At 36.8% G+C, this 23214-nt stretch overlaps 4 protein-coding genes and 1 long non-coding RNA gene across 6 annotated transcripts; 3 read left to right on the forward strand and 2 right to left on the reverse strand.

The window, feature by feature from the left end:
• The first annotated feature begins 62 nt into the window (after positions 1-62).
• On the forward strand, positions 63-3414 carry LOC104780235 (uncharacterized). The gene is made up of 9 exons (XM_087510182.1): positions 63-511; positions 759-962; positions 1103-1160; positions 1303-1365; positions 1727-1802; positions 2148-2263; positions 2396-2485; positions 2840-2971; positions 3076-3414. The coding sequence occupies exons 1-9, from the start codon at positions 252-254 to the stop codon at positions 3208-3210; spliced, it is 1134 nt and encodes a 377-aa protein (XP_087366308.1). The 5' UTR covers positions 63-251; the 3' UTR covers positions 3211-3414.
• Positions 3415-6004: 2590 nt separating this feature from the next.
• On the forward strand, positions 6005-8850 carry LOC104780237 (uncharacterized). Its single transcript, XM_010504744.2, has 7 exons — positions 6005-6468; positions 6647-6790; positions 6905-7066; positions 7162-7320; positions 7538-7654; positions 7793-7996; positions 8099-8850. Exons 1-7 carry the CDS (start codon positions 6184-6186, stop codon positions 8540-8542), a joined length of 1515 nt encoding a protein of 504 aa, XP_010503046.1. The 5' UTR covers positions 6005-6183; the 3' UTR covers positions 8543-8850.
• Positions 8798-14045, reverse strand: LOC104780236 (indole-3-acetaldehyde oxidase). The gene is made up of 9 exons (XM_087510184.1): positions 13471-14045; positions 11549-13383; positions 11262-11471; positions 10956-11174; positions 9905-10861; positions 9733-9828; positions 9551-9649; positions 9285-9474; positions 8798-9198 (listed from the first exon to the last, which is right to left on the reverse strand). Exons 1-9 carry the CDS (start codon positions 13601-13603, stop codon positions 8969-8971), a joined length of 3969 nt encoding a protein of 1322 aa, XP_087366310.1. The 5' UTR covers positions 13604-14045; the 3' UTR covers positions 8798-8968.
• A 629-nt stretch (positions 14046-14674) lies between these two features.
• LOC104783735 (uncharacterized) lies at positions 14675-21670 on the reverse strand. Of its 2 annotated transcripts, none has more exons than XR_015596727.1 (14): positions 21075-21613; positions 20095-20796; positions 19455-19652; positions 19058-19369; positions 18331-18458; positions 17139-18254; positions 16845-16986; positions 16596-16752; positions 16352-16515; positions 16095-16177; positions 15666-15922; positions 15462-15523; positions 15148-15307; positions 14675-15055 (listed from the first exon to the last, which is right to left on the reverse strand). XR_015596727.1 is itself a non-coding variant. In XM_087510185.1 (14 exons), exons 1-14 carry the CDS (start codon positions 21234-21236, stop codon positions 14882-14884), a joined length of 3660 nt encoding a protein of 1219 aa, XP_087366311.1. In that variant the 5' UTR covers positions 21237-21670; the 3' UTR covers positions 14675-14881. The 2 variants fall into 2 exon arrangements, 1 of the variants encoding a protein (XP_087366311.1); XM_087510185.1 differs by having other exon boundaries at positions 15823-15922; positions 21075-21670.
• On the forward strand, positions 21637-22975 carry LOC147945768 (uncharacterized). The gene is made up of 2 exons (XR_015596728.1): positions 21637-22063; positions 22786-22975. It is a non-coding gene; the product is annotated as an uncharacterized LOC147945768 (long non-coding RNA).
• The last annotated feature ends 239 nt before the right edge of the window (positions 22976-23214 follow it).

The following is a 23214-nucleotide window of genomic DNA, read 5'->3' on the forward strand; positions in this document are numbered from 1 at the left end:
TTTTACCTTTCTTATTTCTTATGGATTTAGCTCTGTGGCCAGAATCCAAACTTAAGATGCGTTTTAGTTTCACAATCGTGGAACCAATTGAGTTCACTGAAGCTACAACAAAATTTATCACCAAATTTAAAGAGAAAAAAAAAAAGAACAAAAAAATTACTTAACGCAATTAGACAAGTTTTATTTTTTTATTTTTTTACTTCTACGTTTGTTTTCGACTTCTCCACAACTGTACGGAAGCAAAAAGAAGAATGGAGTTTGCTTTAGCCAGTTCGAGTTTCCTGGGTACTCAAGTGGTTCCGGCGACTCTGTTTCGCAGACGAGCTCGAGCCGTGCCTCTCAGAGTCACTGCGAGTGGAAGAAGTTACAATCGCAGCAGAAACGATAAGGTATACACGAGGCTTGACTCTTGTCTGGTCATCCCTCCTCCTCCTAGATTCAAGAAACCGCGTGCCATTGTTAAATTCTTGGGAGGTGCTTTCGTCGGAGCTGTACCTGAACTCACCTATAGGTACGATGATAGTTGATGATTCTGGGTTTAGATGTTTATAGGAATTGGACTAGTTTAATTATCATTTCTCTGCTTAGGATGAATAAAGCTTTTGTAATTGTAGATTATGGCTTTCTATAATTCCATGGATTTGCTGAGTTTTGGGTCATGAAGTGCTTCGAAAATTGCTTGCGTTGGTTTCATACATGTGTAAATGATTGATTCTAAAACTCAAAAAAATGTTCCTTTGTGTCTGTATGATTTGTAGTTACCTCAAGGAGCTACTGGCAAAGGAAGGGTATTTAATAGTATCAGTGCCGTACAATGTTACATTTGATCATGAACAAGCTGCTAAGCAGGTTTATCAGAGGTTCAATTCCTGCTTGGACACGATTGTCTCATCTGGAATTCCAACTTCAAACTTGAATCCTCAAGATCTAGCTGACCTTCCTGTTTTCTCAGTTGGTCACAGGTGGGGTAAAATTTTCACTTCTCTCCTCAATTCAATGTGTTCTCACTTTATTCTATATGTGTTTTTTTTTTTTTTTTGCTCAATCAACCCTATGAATTTTCTATGTCCTGAATGCTGACTACTGTGAACTTTTTATACAGTAATGGTGCACTGTTACAAGTTTTGACCGGAAGTTATTTTGCTGAGAAGATACCAAAGGTTAGGTTACTTGTGAGCTAAAATTTTCAATATCAGTAAAATCAGCAAAGATTAGATCACCAAGATATCAAAGGTTTGGTTACCTTTTTATTTGTCTTAATTCTAAGCAAGCGTGACGAATATGTTATATCTCTTCTGAAAGGTTAATGCCATCATTTCATTCAACAATAAATCAGCGACAGAGGCAGTTCCATATTTTGAGCAGGTAATATCACCATTGCTTATGACTAGTCTCTTAAGCGTTGCTTGGTTTAGAATGTGTATTAGTTAATTGTCATTGTTCTCCTACATTTTCCTATTTAAACCTTCACTATATGACTCCGAAAGAGATCCCAGGATACAAATAAAGTAGCTAAACGTTCTTATTTGCCAGATCTTGGGGCTGGGGCTATTATCTTCACAATATTGATTGATGTTCCGAATTTTGTTGCTATCTAATGCTTCTTGAACTGAATTGATTTTTCAATAATATGAAAGCCAATCTGATCCTGTAGTTTACAAATGGATGAACCAAACAAATGAGACTATGATTGCTTGTATCTTAGATTTCCTCTGTTCCTCTGCAGCTTGGTCCTCTCATCCAGCAGATGATGCCAGTCGTGGAAGCTTCTCCAGTATATGAAATGGCTCGAAATGCTTCAGGTGTTACTACTTACGCTATATAGTCTAATTCAAATATTCTCTCAAATAATCTATTGGTTAGAGCTTGCTAGTAGAAACAAGGTTCAGTCTTTTTTTTCTATTGAATCTTAGCAAAGAATGAATGAACTTCTCTAGTTAGTGTTCATATTGTCCTGTTTCACCCATCTTTAACCTGTTTAAGCTTGGATAGTGCGTCCTAATTTATCCAGGGATATGATTTTATGTTGACATAAGTTGGAGGACTATGCCTTTGACCTTTTCTGTATCATTTATGCACCAAAGAGACTTTTATGGTTCTTGTGAATCAAAAGAAGCTAATATCTTTGCACTTGTGCTCACTTACAGGTGATGTGCTGAAACTTTTACTTGACACAGCTGGGACAACGTTTCTAAATAACGATCAAGAAGCTCTGAAGTCATTTACTAATTTGGTGGATCAGTTGCCCTCAGTATTTGGTGAGGTATTTCTTCAGTAAAGACTTCTTGACTTTATATCGAAGAATGAGCTTTTGTAGTTCCCTTGTAATTAGCCAAGCCCTAGTAATAATTTTTTTTTGTTGAAATTTTCGTTCTTTATTCGTTGTTCTTGGAAGGTTGGACAAGGGGTGTCTGAATTTCGACCGTCACCACTTGAGAATCGCAATTGTTTCAAGTGCTCCTACAATGTTCCTCACACTTTACTGGTAATGCACACAGGTTCATTTAGAGTTATATGAGCTTTATGGTTCAAAGAAACACCATTTCACATTATAGGGACGTCTGTTGATTGAATAACGTATGGTGTTACATTAATTAGGTTGACTGAAGAGTGAACCAACTGCTAAGCAAACTGTCGTGTCTGTCCACATTGATCTTGAGTAGAGATTATTAGAGTCTGTTTCTGACAAGATGTGCGCTGGTTTACATTTATGGGATAATTTATTGGACATAAAGACTGTTTTGTTACTCAAAACTCAAAAGTCATATAACTAATCTGTTTCTGGTTGGAACCAGTAATCCTCATATTTGATCTTGGTCTCCTGCAACATTTGTGGCAGGTGCAATTCAACTCGGATGCAATCGATGAGACTGATTTGCTTGAAGAAACCCTTAGGCCTCGGATAGAATCTATTGGGGGTACACTTGAAAAAGTCCGGCTGAATGGAAACCATCTCACACCTTGCATACAGGTAATAACCAAGCAATACTATAGCTAGTAGTTCTGCAGTTAAACAACACTGTTCTGTGTTTTTCTCCATCTTGTTATAGTTGGGTTTGATTATGTTCTCTCCAGGACCCAAAATGGCAGATTGGGTCTCTCTACACACCTGCAGATGCTGTGGCTCAGGCGCTAAAGACCATTCCTCTTAGCGAAACTCGAGTTCTTTCGAAAACTATCGTCGACTGGTTTAGACAGTTTGAGAATTGAGCTGTCTCATGTATTGTTGAAGCAATGTAAGCATGGGATATATATTGACGAACAAGACTAGCCCTGATCATTCCCTGAGCATATATCCTTCTCTGAACCAAAAAAAAATTGGTACAATATGTATACATGTAAATACATTGGCGACAACTGTTTTCATTGTTAACCACCTTCAATGCAAAATATAGGGTTCAGGGGTTTGTTAAATTTATAAAATCAATACATAAGTGTGTTTAAGCCATATTGGCAGAGTCACAAAACCAGAGTAGAACGTTTACAAGTTACAACCAAATTTGGCTAAATTGTGAGCCACTTACGTCTAATCTTCATTTCGAAAAAGAGGAAATGTATAGCGAAAAATTCTGAAGCCCAATAATATTTTGGAGTATATTTGTTATCAAATTTTTTCATTGGTAATCTTTATGAAAGTTTCACAATCTCCCTCAAAAAGGAATTTAAATATATTTATCTTGTTAGATTTTGATGAAAGAATTAAGATTTAAGCGAAATTAGCTTGCACATCTAAATGTCACTCTTTCTTCCAAAAGAGCAATATGGCACATCTTATTTTGGATACAAACTTGATTTTACTCACATGAATGTGAAACTTATAACAAATCTAAGTTCACAATTTCACATGAATGTGAAACTTACCGATGCTGGTGAACTACTCCTTCATCCAAGTTTTTTTTTTAAAATTTTACTGTCTTTTTATATGATTTTCCCCCCAAACTTCTATACAATCTATACTAATAAAAAGATAAGCTCCTAAGACCGTCCACATAGGATTTTAAACAACCAATAGAAATTTGACATATCACTTATTAACATTATATACAATTTCCAGAATTTTCTATATTAAAAATTATTTTAAACAACCTATCATGATTTGACATGTCATTCATTAACATTTTTTAAATTTACATAATTTTTTAGAAAAAGGAAAATTTTAAATTTATGGAAATCAAAGAACTAAGCACAATATCCCACATCGGCTAGAAATTTTTTAGGCAATAGTTCAGAACCAGTATAAATAAGATTAATATGCTTCCAACAACGAATGAGCAGGAAAGCTTGATTTATCAGGCGTCCAAGTTTAAAAGTTTTATTTGGTTTGATATGATTTTTTATTTGATCAAATTAAAACTTTAAACAGTTTCAAAAAAATATTATAATATTTAAAAATTTTAAAAGTTTAAATATTATAAATATTGAAACTTTTAAAAGTTCTTAGCTTTTAAAAAGTTTTTAAATATTATAAGTTTTAAATTTTAAAAGTTTAAAATAATTATAAATATTGAAAATTTTTAAAAGGTTCAAATTTTATATTTCGAAACCTTTTAAAAGTTTAAAATATTATAAATATTGATGTAAAACAAAATTATCTTATTTATCTACATTTATGATTTTTATTTCTTATGAGCTGTAAAATATATTTTTGTGTATGATTTTATAGATGAGTTGATGTTCTTTCATTAATTTTTTATTTTTGGGTCTAAGGAAGAAGGATTGACATCGCAAGATCTTAATTTGATGTTTGAGTCAAATTTTGAGGTTTAAAGAAGAAAGATGGACGACAAACACACATGTTTTATTAGCTATACATAGGCATGATTAGGGTTACAGTTGTCACGATTAAGGTTTATTAACCATCGGTTATAGTTAGAAATTTTTGTAACCTTAACCAGAACCGTTTAACAAACGGTTAAACGGTTACGTTTAAATACAATTACGGTTCAAGCGGTTACTGTTATATACGGTTACGGTTATTTGATAATATGATACGGTTGATATTATTTGATAATATAATATAATTGATATTATTTATTTATAATTAATATGTTCTTATAGTGTACTCATATTTCTATATATCATATGATTCATATTAAATAAATAATTATTAGTATATTTTATTATGTTTTTAAAATATTATAAACCAAGTAAGGATTTTGGTTTGAGAAGTTTCTAAACGCGTAGATCTAAAACCAAATAAGTATATGGATAAAATTGTCAATAATTGGGTGCATGTGTTGACTATGATGGTAATCATGAATTTTACAAATTTTATGAGAAAATAAATGATTTTGTTTTTGAAGTTTGATGGGTTAACAAGTTGTGTGGTAATCTAAAAAAGGTTTTTCAGTGGAAGAATGTGAAGAAGTTGACGAGGAAAAAGAAAAAAAAGAGTATAACGAAGAACCAAACGGTAAAAGTTACGATGACAATTAACACAAAATTTGACAATGAAAATGACAAGAAAAAATATGAACAATAAGAAAACATTGAATAAAAAACACGAAAACATAGGTGGTAGCGATCAATTAAATATGAAAACGAGTTAAATTCATTATTATAAAATTGTTTCGTTTTTCTGGTGGTAAAAAAAAAATGGTTTAGGATATGTGATGTCATCAGTTTGATTTGCCTCGCCTGGACGTCAAGTTAAATTTATGATTTTTCTTATCAGATTTGATTTTATAACACAACTGATTTTTATATTTTAAAAAAATATGTATCTGAAATTTAATTTTTTTCCTTAGCACTAATTTTAATTTTTTATGAGATAATATTTTATTACCGTAATCAATTATATATAATTTTTATCAAAATATATCAAATAAACCGACGCGTAGCATCAATTCAAAACCTAATATCTATAAAAAAAATTTGTGACATTCGTAATTTTGAATTATGCAATATTTATAATTATAATTGGTAATTTTCTCAGCCGTTGCATTTGTTGAAGTTGCCTTGTAAAAAAAACAATTAATTATCTCAGGGGTAAAACTGTAAACTCAACAATAAAAAACCCTACCCTTTAGTCTTCTTCTTCCTCCGCCGGCCGTATCCCACAAAAAAAAAGAAAAAAAAAATTCGAACTTTCGAAATAAATTATTCGAAACCCTTGGCCGATTAAGCCGCTCAATTCGACTTCTAGGTGTAGAATTGGATTTTGGGTTTTGATCTTTTTTAGTCATGCCGAAGCATAAAGATGAAAAATTTGTTTTTGATGACGGCAAAGACGAGGAAGAGAGAGATGAAGACGATGATGAGGCTAATGAAGATCTTAGCTTGAAGATATTAGAGAAGGCTTTATCGAGGCGTGATGTTGGGAACAAGGTTGATTTGGATCTCTCTGATTCTGGTGTAGTTAGTACTGTTATGGTTAATGGAGGAACATCTAAGGTTAAAAGGGACTCTGAGAGTAGTAAGAAGAAGAAGAAGACGAAGAGAAATAAGTTAGAAGCTGCTTACGAAATTGTCAGTATGAAGGATTCTCTTCTATATATCTTCTTCTCATTTCAGTTTCAGTTTTTTTTTATTATAGTCTCTCTTAATTGCTCTACATATAGCTTTAAATTCCTACTATTTGCAATAGGAAAGTTTGATGCTTTTGTGTGTTTAATGCCTCTTGATTTTTTTCTAAATTTTGTATCAGCCTATTGTTTGGAAAGACCAAGATGAGGAGAAGAAGGTGGTGGAGGATGTAGTAAAAGGTGAAGGTGAAGATGATGAGGTTGAGAGATCTGCTGAACCAAAAGATGGAGAACCATCTAGCAACTTGGTTTTGAAAAAGCTTCTTGTGAGTTGATTGAATATATCACTGCCTTTATCTTCCTTTTTTTTTTTTTACTTTTGGGTAACAGTATACATCTCTGTGATGATGACCTGTGTTGGGGGTTTTGTGTTATCTCAGCGTGGAGCAAGATACTTTGATCCTCCTGATGCAGGTTGGATGAGTTGTTATAGTTGTGGGGAGCAAGGTCATATAACTGTCAATTGTCCTACTCCTACCAAGCGTAGGAAGCCTTGCTTTATATGTGGGAGTTTGGAACATGGTGCAAGGCAGTGTTCAAAGGTGCGGTTTTTAAGTTTGATTTGATAAACCATAGAAGTTTAGAGCTACTTTTGTTGCATAGGGTTGCTGAGTAATTTTTTTCCTTATTTTGACAGGGACATGATTGTTACATATGCAAAAAAAGTGGACACCGAGCTAAAGATTGTCCGAATAAGTACAAAAGCGGGTCTAAAGGAGCTCTATGTTTAAGATGTGGAGACTTTGGACATGACATGATTTTGTGCGCGTATGAGTACTCTCAGGAAGATTTGAAGGTAATTTTGTTTTCTTGAAATTCATTACTTGGCTTCCTTCTGTTATTTTCTTATTGTTGTTTTAAAATTTCAATCAACAAGAAGACCCTTTACACGAAAAGGAACAGATCATGACCATGTCTGGATTTATCATTTTTTCTTGACTTTCCTTAACCTGAGATATATCTTCTACTACATCTAATCTCTGATTGTATCTTGCTGTATTTACTTTGACCAGGATATACAATGCTATGTCTGTAAAAACTTTGGCCATCTTTGTTGTGTCGAACCTGGTGATTCACCGTTATGGGCTGTATCTTGCTACAGATGTGGTCAACTGGGTCATACTGGATTGGTAAGTTATTGAGATTCTGATTTTGAATTAGCCACACTGTCGACTGAGTTTGCCTCTCTGAACAGAATTGATCTATTTTTCATTTTAGTTATAAGAAAGATGCAGAACTTAATATCTAATTAAAATAATTCTCTCTAGGCATGTGGTAGACACTATGATGAAAGCAACGAAAATGATTCTGTCAGTCCATCATGCTTTAAGTGTGGAGGAGAAGGGCATTTGAAGCGCGACTGCCCTAACTCTTCCAGTGTAAGCTTTTCACAGAGAAGAGACTCACCAAGTGTATGCTTCAATTGTGATAGAGTAGGACATTTCGCTCGTGAATGCCCCCAGTCCTCCCAGGTAGGCTCTATTTCTCTCTACAGTTGGTGCTTTGAGCTCTTCGCTTCTTTTGTTTTCTCTCATGTTATAATGACTCACAGCGTTGCCTTTTGCTACATATAGAGGGACCGTGATGTATCTACAACGTCGCGTAAATCTCGCAAGAAAAATGAAGAGAACTCGGAACGCAAATCGACTCCCTATGAATCCAATGGGAAGACTAAGAAGCATAAAAAATCGCATAAAGAAGAACAGCCCCAGACTTCACCTCGGAAACGTAAACACAGAGGCGGTTGGACGGCAGAGGAACCAGAAGAAGAACCTTTCCAAAGAGGAAAGATGAGTAGGCCAAAGTCTCCCATTACACCATCGGGATATAACCTTAGGCCATCCAGTAGACATAGAGGTAATGACTATAGATCTCCAAGATTCAGTTCTGGTGGGCATCGCTCGGGTCCTTCACCATCAAGGTGGCAGCCTCATCAGAATCACAGTTATGAACCTGCACCATCAAGGCATGGCAGAGCTCACTACAATGGAGAGTATGCACGGAGCTATGAACGGTAGTAGCATCAGTTGATATGGTCAAGGTCAAAGCTGGACACTGTCTAGGTTGGAATCTATTATGCTTGATGGTGTTTACTGGGATCGATGGTAGCTTCCGTAGACCTCTTGTATTTGATTCGGGCTTAGGGGCAGCTTCTTGTTATTTTCTTCTCTTCTCTTACACAGGTAGTTTGTTCAATCCTCATTTCCCCTTTACTCAATTGCTCAAAATTTTCCTTCGTTATGTCTGTTCTTTAATTTAACATTTGAAGAGAATTTTGTATTTGTCAAGCATAATTTCTACATCATTTATAATTTATAATTTTGAATTGGCTTTTGAGTATTTTGATAGAAGGAAACAGAGCAAAAGGAAAATATTCCTACACAGTGATAGAAGTCAATCTCTATGCTATAGTTGGAAACAAGTACAGATAAATTTGTAATTGCTCACAATTTTGAGTTTGCGCATAATTTCCACTCCAAATAGCTTTCAATGATATCGACACCGCAGAGCTCCTTCACAACCGGCATTGTAGCCGGAACAGGCAACTGAAACGTTGAACTGGAGGAACCATCCTCACCTTTCCACATGCATAGCTGTTTGCGTGCTTCTTTAACGGCCTGTCTCGTGGCACAGTGCACCGAAGCTGCCAGTAGCAACGGAGGCTCTCCCGAGGCTGCACTTTAAACAAACGATATGATCGAAAATGTTGATTGCAAGTTTTTGAAATGTTTTTTTTTTGTGAAGGAACGAGTGACTGACCTTTAGAAGAGAGTACGCGTTTTTCATGGCATCCACTGTTTAGTAGTTCGACGTTGAACCGTCTAGGAATGGTGTCAACGGTCGGAATCTTGTATGTCCATGTGCTGTCTGTCAAAACCAGTCCTTCTGAATCTGTTATGTACTCTTCAAGCATGAAAAACCCAAGTCCTTGCACAAATGATCCTTCAATCTGAAGAAGATTCAGACAGAAACACATTACAAAAGAATTTTCATTTGCTTTGTGTGCTTTCTTTTTTTATTAATACCTGTCCTAAATCGACAGCGGGATTGAGGCTTTTTCCACAGTCATATAAGATATCTGTCTGTAGAACCGTAGTTTGTCCCGTCACAAGGTCTACTTCAACCTATATTAACATCAATGAAACACCAGAGTTACTCATCCTTCATCCAAATTTCAAGATTTTTGGGAAAGGAAAACAAAGCTTACCTCGCTGACAGCAACACCATAGTTAAGGTACCGCATGGGAAATTCTTCTGGAGTATACAAGTCACTAGCTGATAAGTTCACGGACTGAGCATAAGCCTGCGTATGGATATAACGAGAAGCTTAATCCTTAATTCGTTGCACCAACAATAAGCAGCAAATCAAGGAAGAATACCTGAGAGATCAACTTGTTCCAGCTGATTGGACCACCCGATCTCTCCATCAAAGGTTTCAATCTTTTGACTAAGGTTTCGCAGCAGAGACGAACAGCTGCGCAGCTCCCCTCCGATGTTGTGCTACTTCCTGTGAAATTCCCTTGGACCATGCTCAATGTATCTGATTGTACAACTCTTATCTTCTCCAAGAGATCTTCAGTTCCATCGCATTGTAGCATACCAAGAGCATAACTAGTCATCTGCTTCACCTTTGTCCATATTCCTTGTCCTAGCTCGATTCCACCAACCTCAACAACAATTGTTCCATCGCTTAAAACACTTACTCTCCCTGGAGTTGCAAACATGGAAACCTCATAAATAATGGGTAATCGGGATATCCCTCGTTTTGTCCACATGTTAGAGTCGTTGAACTCTCTGACCATTGAAACCCGCTCATCATAGTTTGAAGATGCGCCAACCTTATCCCACATCGAAGACAAAGTGTACTCATGTGGTTCACCAGCACTGTCCTTGTAGAACAGGGCTAAGCTCTCATATGTATGGAAATTAATCTTTCTTATTGTATCAACCTCCAAGGAGAGGCTAGACGCTACATTTTCGATGATGGCTTCAGCGATATATGTACCCTGCACGTCCCCAGGGGCTCTCATGATTGCTCTGCTTAGAAGATTTGTTTTACAAAGTTTGATATCAAAAGATAAAGCGCCCCAATTGTACTTCTTTAGCGCCCCTATGATATTTGATGACATTAACGTACTAAAACCAAGAGTAGCCCCTGCATCAATTAGTATTTCTAGCTCCAAGGCTGTGATCTTCCCCGTGGATTTGAATCCCACACTGAACGTTATCTTCATTGGATGCCTCCCACCAGTCATTATCATATCGGTCTTGCGGTTTACGTAAGTTCTCACAGGACGCTGCAGTTTATTAGCAGCAACCGCGCAAGCTGTTGCAACCTGAGACAGTGGAAAAGCTTTGACATATTTGGTCCATTTCCTGCAGAAAGTGAGGAAAATAAAAAACAAAAGAGGACAGTTTGTGAAAACTTACTGGCATTGACATGACAGCTTTTCCTCCAAAACCTCCACCGACACGTCTGGTTATGACACGGACGTTGTTTTCAGGGATGCCTAGGCAAGTAGCGACAGAGGTGTGTACGTACTGAGGGGTCTGACTTGAACTATATACTACAATTGAGTTGTCTTCATCTGGCACTGCAAGAGCTGTTTGCGTCTCCATGTAAAAGAAGTATTGCGACCCAAGACGCATCTGTTTCACATCAAAAGTAATAAAGATTAACATATTTATATATCAAAGATTTAGCTTCAAACTTTGGAAGACAACTACGTTACATACTTCCGAGCTGAGAATTCGATGATCAGCTGCAGCCATTCCTTTTGATGTGTCACCAACTTGTTGTGGGTAAAAGATAGGGATAATGTCGAACATACTAGATTTCTTGACCGCGTCTTCTACACATAAGATTGGTGGTTCCAAACCCTTTGTTTCGTATTCAACGACTGCAAGATTTGCTGCAGCATCCGCATGTCTCTGCGTATCTGCAACCTACGAAAACAAACTGGTGCTAAAACTGCACCTGGTGTTATGCAATTGAACTAATGGAAAACTAGGACTGGACTTACCACAAGGGCGATGCATTCGCCTACATTAATGGTGAAATCCTCTGCGAATAAGCGAACTGAGCCTAATCCAGTCTTCATACCCACATTTTTCCCACCTTTAGGAACATCCTTGCAAGAAATGACTGCAACAACTCCATGAGGTACCAAATTTTCCTTGAAATGAATACCTATTATCCGTGCGAATGGCTTTGTGCTATAGATGAATGCTCCGTAGAGGCAGTTTGTGGGAGATGGTATATCATCCACATAGATAGCCTCACCAGAAGCCTGAAGGGAAGCTCCAGCTTTAGTAACAGGTTGACCAACCGGATTATATTCATTGGTTATAGGAACATGTTGTGAAGAAGACAACATTGGTAATGGTTTTGGTGGATCCAAGTTATAAACATTTGAAGGTTTATCTGTAGTATGATGAGTTATTAAGGTGTGAAGGAACTCGAAAAGGAAGCCCGGCGCCAAGCTTGACCTGTAAGCAGGATTGCTTGTACCGGCTTCAGGCACCACGACATTGCCAAGTAAGGTGATAGCCTCATACAGAACTTTGTCAGTGATTACTTTACCAGACAGAAAATCTTCAATTTCCTTGCACCTAATGGCGTGTTTGGTCCCGTAAGCCCCGAAAGCCAATCTACAGTTAACTACCGCTGTATCCTTCACTTGAGCTAAGAAAGCAGCATTCAGGTAAGCCAGAGCGTTTCCATTTGGACGCGGTGCAGCTCGATAGGTTTCAAAGAGCAATTCAGAGTTTGTTTCAGAATGCCAAAATGGAATTTCAAAACTCACAACCAGATCATGAGCCTCAAGAGGAGATCCGTGGAGAAACTCTTCCAGTGTTAGCTTTTCGAGTCCTCTTGGAAAGCTCATTATGTTAACAACTGCACCAGCTGCAAGAAGTATGGTGGCCATGTCAGAAGGAAACTGTTTCCTCTGAGCCATGACAAGGTTTCCCCCAATGCTACCTAAGTTCCTAATAAATCTCGCCGCAATCTTTTCCATATGAGTAGCAAGTTTTCCAAACATCTTCTCCACTCCCGGTGAGACCCTAATCTCCTTCAAAGCAGCAATAACTTTAGATATTGATACCACTGATCCTATCTCAACCCCATTCTGTTTTTCTCTTATCTCTTTCAGCTGCGGGATTCGAGTTATATCTATGTATTTGTCATAACTCTGCTCTCTTTCATCCTTATAGTACCCCACACTTGTGTTACCAGCAACCAGTTTCATTGAAACTCCATTACCATTAGCCTTGTAACCTACCAATAAGCTCTGGAGTTCCTCAACACTCTCCGGACTGCACCATCTGTACATCCCTGAATTCATAGACTTAATCTCATCCTTGAGAAACTCTGGAAATGTACAGACACGCTTCTCACTATTAAATCGTGGTAAACTCTTAATAAAATCCTTATCCCCTTTCCTACAGAAAGAGTTGAGTCCAAGATCCTCAATGTCAATATCCGAAGCAAAGCTCTTGCAAGCATCAACAATCGGACGGTAGCCAGTGCACCGACATAAGTTTCCCGAGATAGCCTTCTCTGCTTCGACAACGGTAAGCTCGGAAGAATGAGACTTGTCAGCGTCTAAGAGTGCAGAGAAGAGAGAAACAGACATCCCTGGTGTGCAGAAACCACACTGAGAGGCGTGGAAACCGGATAATCGCTTGTGAACCGGGTGGAAACCGTCTCTGCTGTTCCCAAGTCCTTCTGAAGTCGTAATGCTGCAGTGGTTTATACTGCAGAAAAGGGTGAGACAAGAGCTGACAGTGAAATCTTCTACGTGTTGTAGAACAGGATCGTACTTGGAAAGAAGAACAACACAAGCACCACATCCTCCTGAACCAAAACAACAACAATAACACAATATGAGACAAAGAACACTACAGTGAAAAAGAAGAAGAAAAGAGATAATAAAGTAATCACCTTCGCCGCAGCTGAACTTAACACTCTTGAAAGGAGTCTGGTAACGAAGGAACTCCAACAAAGTTGTTGAAGGATCTACGGAGGAGAGCTCAAGGTCGAACCTTTGCCCATTAATTGCGAAAACCAAGCTCATTCTCTCTCCTTAGGCTCTTTTTCTCTCTCTTTCTCTGTCTGTGTAATCTCACTTATCGGTACGACCGTACTCAGGCACCTGGTGGCTTAAGGCAAAAACAAGGAAAAAAATATATGCAAAATGTGGCCTAAATGTCAAAAAAAATTTTGGTGGCGGTAGGCAAATGCCTTTTTGCTAACACCATAAGCACGGCTCTACGTAAGTGTATACGGAATATTCCTCGTCCACATCCATAAAAAGGACAAAATTTTTGACGACCCTGATTCGAGATCTTCAAGGCAGTGTGGACATCGCTTTCATCACTAAACCGAGACTTGTTTACCTAAATCGAGACTTGTCTGTGTGTACACTTTTTTGGTCTCCAAATGGTAGAAGTCTTAAGGACCTCATCTGCCTACAGAAAGTACAATATTATAAAATGTCTTTATCACCCAATGGATAGTTGTTACAAAAAAAAGATACTTTCTAATATATAAGAGTGACAAGAAAACGATTTATATATAAGCTCAATTATTTGTGTGAAAACTATATTCGAATTAAAAACAAATTATACAAAAATACACAAATTATTTGTGGAAACTGTATTGGAATTAAAAATATACTAGATTAGGATCAGTGCTCTAGCACGGGTTGAAATTTCTTTTATTTATATTATAATTTTAGAATAAAATATAACTTATATGATTATTTTTCAAAGTTTTTTTGGATAAAACATTATGCAATAAAATCATATACTAAATATAATGACTTGAAAAAATACTTATTTTGTAAATTTTATATTGTTAATTTTGTAATTTTATTTATGAGAAATGGTTATGTTTGTTGTTTGTTTTTATTTTAATTTTTGAACATGTTTGGTGAAAGTTTTTTAATATGATCTGGGCTTAGGTAAAATTTTATTTTTAGTTGCACAATAAGATCTCGAAAATCACGATTAAGTGTGATAAATTGCCAAGATTTTATTCTTTTTTACGCCTAAGAATATATTTTTATGCCAAACAGTATATATTTTATAAAAATACATGAAATATTAAAGATTTTATTCAGGAAATGATATAAATCATTAGAATATTTTCTTTAAGAAGATTTTTTAGGATATTCTTAAGTGTATTCATATACTCTATGGATTGACCAATTAATCTATAATGTTTTTTTTGTAACCAACCTATATTTTGTAACCAACTTATAAAAATTATATAGTCTACAAAAAAAAAGTTGTGGTATAGGGGATATAATATAAAAAATACACAACACACAAGAATATCAGATAATGTGGTATTAAGGACCAAGAGCGAAGATGTTAGAGTCATGAAGGATATCTGAATAATAAAGGTTGAAATTGAGGCAGTCCCAGAAGCGAGATAGCCCAGATTTCCCATGTTTTGGTGATCTCAGGTGACACTTATGCAGCTCCTTCAACTCTTTGTCAAAATTTTGCTTCACCATCATCACCTGTTTTAATGTGAATATAAAGCTCAGCTCTTGCAACAAACTGAAGAAATGAGGATTTGATATATACACTCTTTATCTTCTTCTTTTTTTACCTGAGATGTGTTTATGCCCACCGTTTTTGTCCATGAATCGTTTGGGACTCGACCTGTACTCTGCATGCCTCTGGGAAGACAAGACCTGAAGTCCACTGCGCATTGCAAGATGTTCTCTATGATGTTAGATATTACTCGTGTTTCGTCAGATAGGAAACATCTGCAAGTGTTTGATAACAGGCTGTTAGATTAAATGGTGTATCCCCAAAATGGAATAACTACATCAGGTCAGTCTAGCTACAGAGCCACAAAAAGGTCAAAACTTTGCTTTGCAAATGACTTATGGCTTCTGAAGCTGAGAAAAGAAGACTTACATGCGCAGAGCTTCTCTTAGATAAGCCATATGCACAGATTCAAGATCCATCATATCCTTCACCTGACAAAACCAGAGGTGGTGGGATGTGTTATTCTTATGCCGCAAACCAAATAAGGATAAAACCACCACTGAAATCGCAATAAAATTATACACTATGCACTTTAGTTTCAGAGTAGCTAAGCCATTTACGTTAAACCAGTACCGATAAGCTAGAGTGACAGAAGTTCGCTTGAGGCCCTCATACTCAACAACTATACAAAGAATCCTACTTTTAGGTAACTTGATAATTCGGCAGGCCATCATAGACGCATATTTACATTGTGACCAAATAAATCGTAGAGTATAAGGTGTGCCTAGACCTTATGCTTCAGGGAATGAAGGAACTTAGACCATGATACGTGAGACAATTCCGAATGTACATATTGCTGTAGTGCTGTTACGAAATGGTTGACCTGATGCCTGACACATAGAAGAAAAGCCGTCAAAGATACCCAGGAGAACACTCCATGATCTGAATTATACATTGTGTATCATACAAGACAGTTATGAAAGGTCACATTGCCTAATGGATACTTAGCTCAATGAGTCACCAGAACATTATGAAAGTGTGAAACCATTATTTTTAATTTACCTTAGTTTCATCAATATGTTTAACCACCGGAGTTCTTGCTTCAATATCTTCTCTTTATTCTCATGCAACATATGTCTTACATCCTAAAAGGACAGTAAAGTCATTGTGCCATTAACCCAGAAGATAAATAGTGTAACGAGAAATATAGGCAGACCATTAAAAACAATTTTCAAATAACATATTCCACGAAGAATATAGAAAAATTGCAGCAAAATTTTATGTTAAGGGCTGCTATGTAACAAGGAGTGAACCTTTACCTTCAGTGAACACCAGACATCAGTTACTGCATAGGCTGCTAATTTCACTTGAACCAGAAAACCAAATACATCAGCATACGCTTTCAGCGCATCGCATGTTAAAATTATACTGATTGGCCAATCCACTCGATAACCCAACCTTAGGAAATCAAAGGATCGTACTCCTGAAAATTTCCACACATCAGTAAAAGATTTAAAAGCACCACACACAGTAGTAATTAATTTGCTAAGTGCAAGACAATACCAATGGTTGATGGCGGGAGATGCAGTGTGCCTTGTCCTTTGTACAAATATAACCTGTCTTTACAAGTGTCTCGTTCACATGATGATCGCTGGATAGATGATTCTAGAAACCCTTGGATTTCGGCAATTCTCTTATCTGGCTCTGTAACAAGCCATTTCTGGGAATCCAAACGAGAGAAAATAGATATAAGCATCATCTAGAGATGTTCAAAAAACTCATCACAAGAAAATAGATTAATAGCAGACTTACATGATGCCAAAGGGACACTACAAATACATCTGCCCAGTCTGCTAGTTCCATAAAATGATACCTACGTAGAGCTAGCAGATGTTCTTGCAAGCCAAATCCTTCTTCGAGCAACTTGATAGCTAGCTTACTTACAAAGTTATATCTTTTGTCTGTTAAGGAAAAAGTAATATATGAAAGATGACATGTTATCATGAGAAAAACATCCCTAGAAAGGAAATGCCAGCCAGATGTTAAATTATAAACCTATATATATATATATATGTGTATAGCAAATGAAAGTATCAAGAAGGATACTGAAGATGTATTTCCTGAAGTAGACATTTGTGTATAACAAAATCAAGTGGCAATTCAAATGTACCAGAAGAATCCTGTCTGGAGTCACTAAATGCACTAGTTTCAGGGTTATTTGATCTACAAAGCATACCCTCCCATCTACCTCCACCAAATGCATTTGATTTTTTTTCTTCAGTGCAGCCTTTTAAACCCGAAGATAACTGACTGCAAGAAACTTTAGGATCGTCAACCTGAAACTTATCTGTGCCACATTCTTGGTTGGCATGGTGATGACACTCTCTATCAGTCTTAGAACCATGAGATTCCTTGTGAAAATCAATAGGGAATCCTACAGGTATCCTGGCAATACATGTTTTTGAAGGGTCATCCACCGCAGAAAAATCAAACCAAGGCAATGATTTCCCCTGGTCCCTTCTGTTTGTGTTTCCATGCTTGATCAGAAAATCACATCTCAGTAAAGGATTCATACTGAGAACCTTGTAAGGATAGTTTACCTTTGTGTCTTTCAACAAATGTAATTTTGATGAGAGGCCACTTTCCTGCAAATCATGTTCTCTTACGTGTCTTGAACAGCTGCCTCTGATGGAACTGTTGTTTAAAAATAGTTTGCTTACATCAGTGCTCATTAAATGTCTCTGTTCCATCCTCGCTCCTGTTAGATTTCCTGGATCTTCTCTGTAATCATCCGCAGACTTCTTATCAACACAAAACGGATTTCTAGGTAATCCGCCAAGGGGCCATGACTCAATAGAAAGAGGGCCTCTAAATATATCATGCTCACATACTTCAGTTGACTCTTCTGGCTCAATTTTCATCCACTGAAGATTAGTATCAGCCTTCTCACCTTTCCTCACAATTTTGTTGTCTATATAACCTGAATCACTATGCTGAACAAGACTCTGATTACAACTCCCAACAGAGGCAACAGAGAAACGTAGAGCTGATAAATAATTTTTTGGAGGTCCCACTAATGAATTTTGTGAATCAAGGAGTCCAACATCGGATGCTTCCACAGAATCCCTAGCCGATGAACATTCAGATGAGCATGACGCATCTATATCTGAAAACCATCTGTCTTCTATATTCTGGTCATCCGAATCCGAACCACTCTGGTCCCTGAAATCCCAAGAAAATGTCATCAATTCACGTTCAGCAGGCTGGGGTTAATGATAAATAGAATCAGGAAAAACACCTGCTCAAGTCTATTGCCACTGTTGAAGGACTTAAGAAACTATCATCCAGTGTGAAATCAAGAGAACTTTTCTGAATTTCTTCTCCACTGCCATAGGATATGGGTAGTAAAGATATTGCTCCAGGAACCTAAAATTAAAATGTCAATACAAGGTAGGATTGAAAAGAAGTAACTTCTCGTTAGCTCCAAATACAAAAAAAAAGGATAGCATATAAGGTCCCTATATAAATCACTTGCATCGTCAGCTCACAGTCAATAAAACCAGAGAATGAGATGCTTCTACAATGCTGAATGGTGGAATATGAAGGAATGCTTACGTGTATCGCAAAACTGACACTATGTACCAGGCATTTAAGATTTTCCGTACATGCACTTTTAGGTCTTGTTAAACCAAGACATCTGCAAGCTACTGTATGAGAGAGACTCCATGATGTTGATTTTCATATCATAGTTTATAATGTAGGTTCGAAAATAGATATTTGATTCATTCAGGACATTAAAACAAGGTTTCAACTGTACTATTAGTAGGATATTAAAATTACCTAGGGAAAAATTGGGTTCACAAGAGTAAAATCACCTATGGCCTATAAAACGAGTAAAGTTAGAACTGGCATAGCAATGAGAGAGTACAATCCGACACATAAACAAAAACGACCAAAGCTTCAGAAACAAAAAGAAGAGATCAAGTGCTAATATTGATAAATAAAAATCAAAAGATGCATGATACCTGCCCAGGAAACAGTTCAAACTTTTTCGAAAAGTCACCAAGTTTTTCCAGCATCCCTTTGTAGTAATTGTCTCTTTTCTTTATCATCACTTCTATATGTAATTTGCTGAAAATTAATGGAGATTGGTACCCTGGACTAGTGGTAGAATAATACGTCCAGCAGGGAAGAAGGTCTGTGTAATTTTTGTGTCTAGATGCAGGAAGATTACACAGTTCAAGAAGTTTTGTAATTACTTGAAGCTGTTGACCAGCCCTTAGTATAGGTACCAATAAGCCGTTCAAGAAACATGGAACAAGCCCTCCTTCTCGCTCCTAGGTTGCAGAAAAGGAAGAATCTGATGCCAATGGTTTAAAGATACAAAAATTAAAAATGCAGTAAACGCAAAGAAAATATTACCCTCACGCTTTCCAATGGGGAGATGCCAGTCTTATTCCAAGAAAAAGATGTTGGTTGACTGACACATTCCACCATGAACTCCTTGTGAGGATCGTTAAGTTCGGCTTTATATATCCAAGATCTTATAAACTCACAATATGGCTCACATGTTTTAAGGAACAAAAACTTAAGCATAGCACTATGAGCAGGATCAGCAACCTACAACAGAAGATGGCGGGAAAAATAGTCAGAACAAAATATAAACTGTACAAGATCCTGGCTCAGTACATATAGCTTAAGAGAGTGCAAGTTTCAGACTCGTCAGTTTATGTATATCACTTCCTTTCAAACATAATTTGCAGCTATAATCACCATATCAAATGGTCCACATCACAAGGTGCATATAATTATTTAAATGCCATGTACTGATATTCTTTCAAATTTTTTACAACATGTATAGACAGCAGTAACAAAAATGCAAAATTTAGAGAGTAGAGTACAGAGATGCAAAATCTAAAGACACAAAGTAACCATCACTTAAACGTGAACTGGAAACAACTTAAACGGAAGGTGCCTCTAGGCTACATTAACAGATAACTATGTGCATCATGAGAGGAAAAATGAGGACGAATACTAAACGAGGAACATAACGTAGCCTGACCTGTAGTTGGGAATATAAGTAAGTAAGCAGGTCGCTTCCTCTGTAGAACCCATGAAATCGCGTGGTGGCTTCCTTAATCAAACATTCCCAAGGAGAGGTACAATAAGATAGGGATATATCATACAAATAACATATGTTCGCTAGTGCTTCAATCTGTGTTCGTAACTCTCTAGTATGCAGAAAAACTTCCAATAATGTTATCTTTGGATGAACGACGTTTTTAAGGCAGCCTAACCAAGACGAACCATGGTCAGACCCATCAACCATGTTTGATGAACGCCTCAGTTCTATAGATGCAGATAATGTATCCAGTCCAGATATATAGCCTTCTAGGACCTTTCTCACAGCAATAGCAAAAGCCTGATTAACAAGAGTATAGCAGATCTTGTTATTGGCTTCTTCATTTTCACCAATTTTATAGCTCCCCTGTCCCTGACCAGCTGTTTCCACATCCAAATTCAAGCTTGTGAAATGGTCTATGAACTTGTGGAGAAGAAAAACCAAAGAACCAAAGCAGCCTATGTTTCTAAGAATCTGTCCCAGCGCATCAGTGCTTGACAACCGATGCCACAAGCTCGGAATTTTGTGGAGGGTCCTGTCAGCTGGCTCAGAGCATAACGCAGAAGAGAGCTGTTCTATGCTAATAAGAGAAGACTCAACACCTTGCACAGCATTAAGGGCCAGCCTGACCAAGCTTGATTCCTATGACAAGAAACAAAAATGTAAGCAAAGAAATAGTTTCAATTACAAACATTAATTTCTCGATAACGCACCACTTGATGGAAAGAGCTAGACTATGAAAGGACTAGATATGTATCTATCTCAACTAAAAACCTAGATCGATTCTAAGTAACTCATAAAAATTGAAACTTTCCCAAATCCACAATTAGGGTATCCGATCCAAGCCACAGAGATAATAGAAAGAAACAGATAGATACTCTAACGCAAGTTGCTCTCTTTTTCACAAGTAATTAACTTACAGAGACAGATGAAGAAGACGAAGGAGTAGCAGAAGCACGACTTGGAGGAAGGGATCGACCACTCTCAGAAGGTAAAGATTCCCAATTTCGCGGAGGAAGGTACGGCTCCTCCACTTTAAGATTCTCCAGAAGCGAAACGAGGCTCGTCGCCACTACCGGCATTATTATTACTTCTCCCAGTATCTCACTCCCTCACTCCCAATCACAGAACTTTAAACTTGGCCGGAATGGTTTCAATGACAAAGGGTTTCGTCAAGTTGCTTCTCGAATCCAATAAAGGAGAGATCTTTTGTCATTTTGATTCCGAAACAAGAGAACCGTAAAACACCCAGAAGCACAAAAGCTGAGTATGATGAGCTTTACGCACACACGCAGGGAGGGGAAGGAGGAGGAGGAAGCAAACAATAGTGAAGCTTTTGAAAAACAGAGAGAGTGTCTTGTCGATGAAGAAGATATATGGGCCTAATGGGTCTAACTAATCCTTTTTTCTTTGGTGTTGAGAAAATAAGAAAATAATGATTTAATTTTGAGAAATACCCTCGGATTCCTAGCACTAGCACACAAGCTTAACTTTTCCAAAACTAACACACAAGCTTAACTTTTCCAAAATTAGCATTTTTATTTTATTAATTATTAAATTTATAACAAAAAAAAAAAATTATATTCACGAGCTTCTTCTTCACCAATGGTATTTGGGATTAACGATGAATATATCAAATCTGGAGAAATTGTAAAATTGGTAAATCAAGCTCAGATTTGTAAGCGGAGAACTGAGATTTTGGATTTCTCTACGCATGTCTCTGCTCTCGAATCGGAGTCATCAGATCTCCGAGAACTTGTCACCGAGAAAGATAAATAAATTGTCGAGTTGCAATCTCATGTTGAGTCTCTCCATGCTTCACCGGCAAAGTTTCTGGTGAACAACAGTAGATCGGAGAATCAGCAAGCTCGATTTGGTAGGAAATAGAGATCAATTCTACTGCAAAAAGGTACTTCTTTTCACATCCTTCTCTGCAATTTGCTTTAAAACTCTTGGAATGTATAAATTCTGAGACTTTTCTGGAGATTCTTAGTTTGAATCGTTACTGTGTTATGAAGGATTTGATGTTCAGTCTCTACATCAAATCTGTGTTATAAGAAGCTTGATTTTGACTACCAGTGTGATTCGGATATTTGGAAAAAATCGATTTCTCTTTGTTAGTTTAGTTTCTCTCTTCTCATGAATAGTAATTTAAAAATATTTCCTGATAGATGTGCGTATGGGTGTGTTGAGTGGATGGTGTACATTTTAATATTATTTTCATAGAGTAATTATGAAGTTCCTGCAGTCTGGTATTTTGAAGCATAGCTGTTACAGTAGGTGTCTTCTTTGTTACTATTAAATTTCGTCAAGTGTAGGTTGTTGAAATAATTTACATGTGTGTTTTAATTAATTCTCGAGGACAGGAAGTTCTGGGCTAGCACAGTGCATTTAATAAATAGAGTGAGATAATGGAACCACTTTTGAATGAAAAGTCAGCTGACCATACGAGTCAAGTGATCTGCTGTAGGTTCCTATTAATTCAGTTATCTTCTTGATTAAATGTCTGGAGAAACCTGAATGTTATTGTTGGAATTTTCTATGCTAGTAGCAATGCATTCTCAAACAGGTGATGTTATCTTTCCATCAATGTTGATCTTCTTACTCATTGTTGATCGTTGGAATTTACAGGTCCTGACTCAACATAATTCCAACATGTATGCTGCCAACGGCTATGGCGTTGCTTTTTTTTTCTTATGAAAGCTATCATGAATTTTAAAGGATCCTTCCTAAACATCATTCAATTCTTCCTAAATACTGTTGTATGCATCCAACTTGGTGTGTAACCTATATTAATGTTTATTGTTATACTTTCTGCAAATGAACAGTCTTGCTTACTGGTTACACTCTTTTATTCCTTTCGTAATGTCAAAGAGCTCACTTTTTCTATTTTGTTTATGAAAGTTGTCCTAAATTCTAAATAATCATTCTTAAACATCACACAATCTTTCATGAATAAAGTTTCATTTATAAAAGCCCAATATGACAAAGATTACTCCATCTGTGAAGGGTAAATATTTCATTTTTGTGCATATTCTGATGTCTACCAATGTCCAGATT

The sequence above is a fragment of the Camelina sativa genome, chromosome 4 (assembly GCF_030686135.1).
Source record: "Camelina sativa cultivar CO46 ecotype springtype chromosome 4, ASM3068613v1".
NCBI classification, from domain to species: Eukaryota; Viridiplantae; Streptophyta; class Magnoliopsida; order Brassicales; family Brassicaceae; genus Camelina; species Camelina sativa.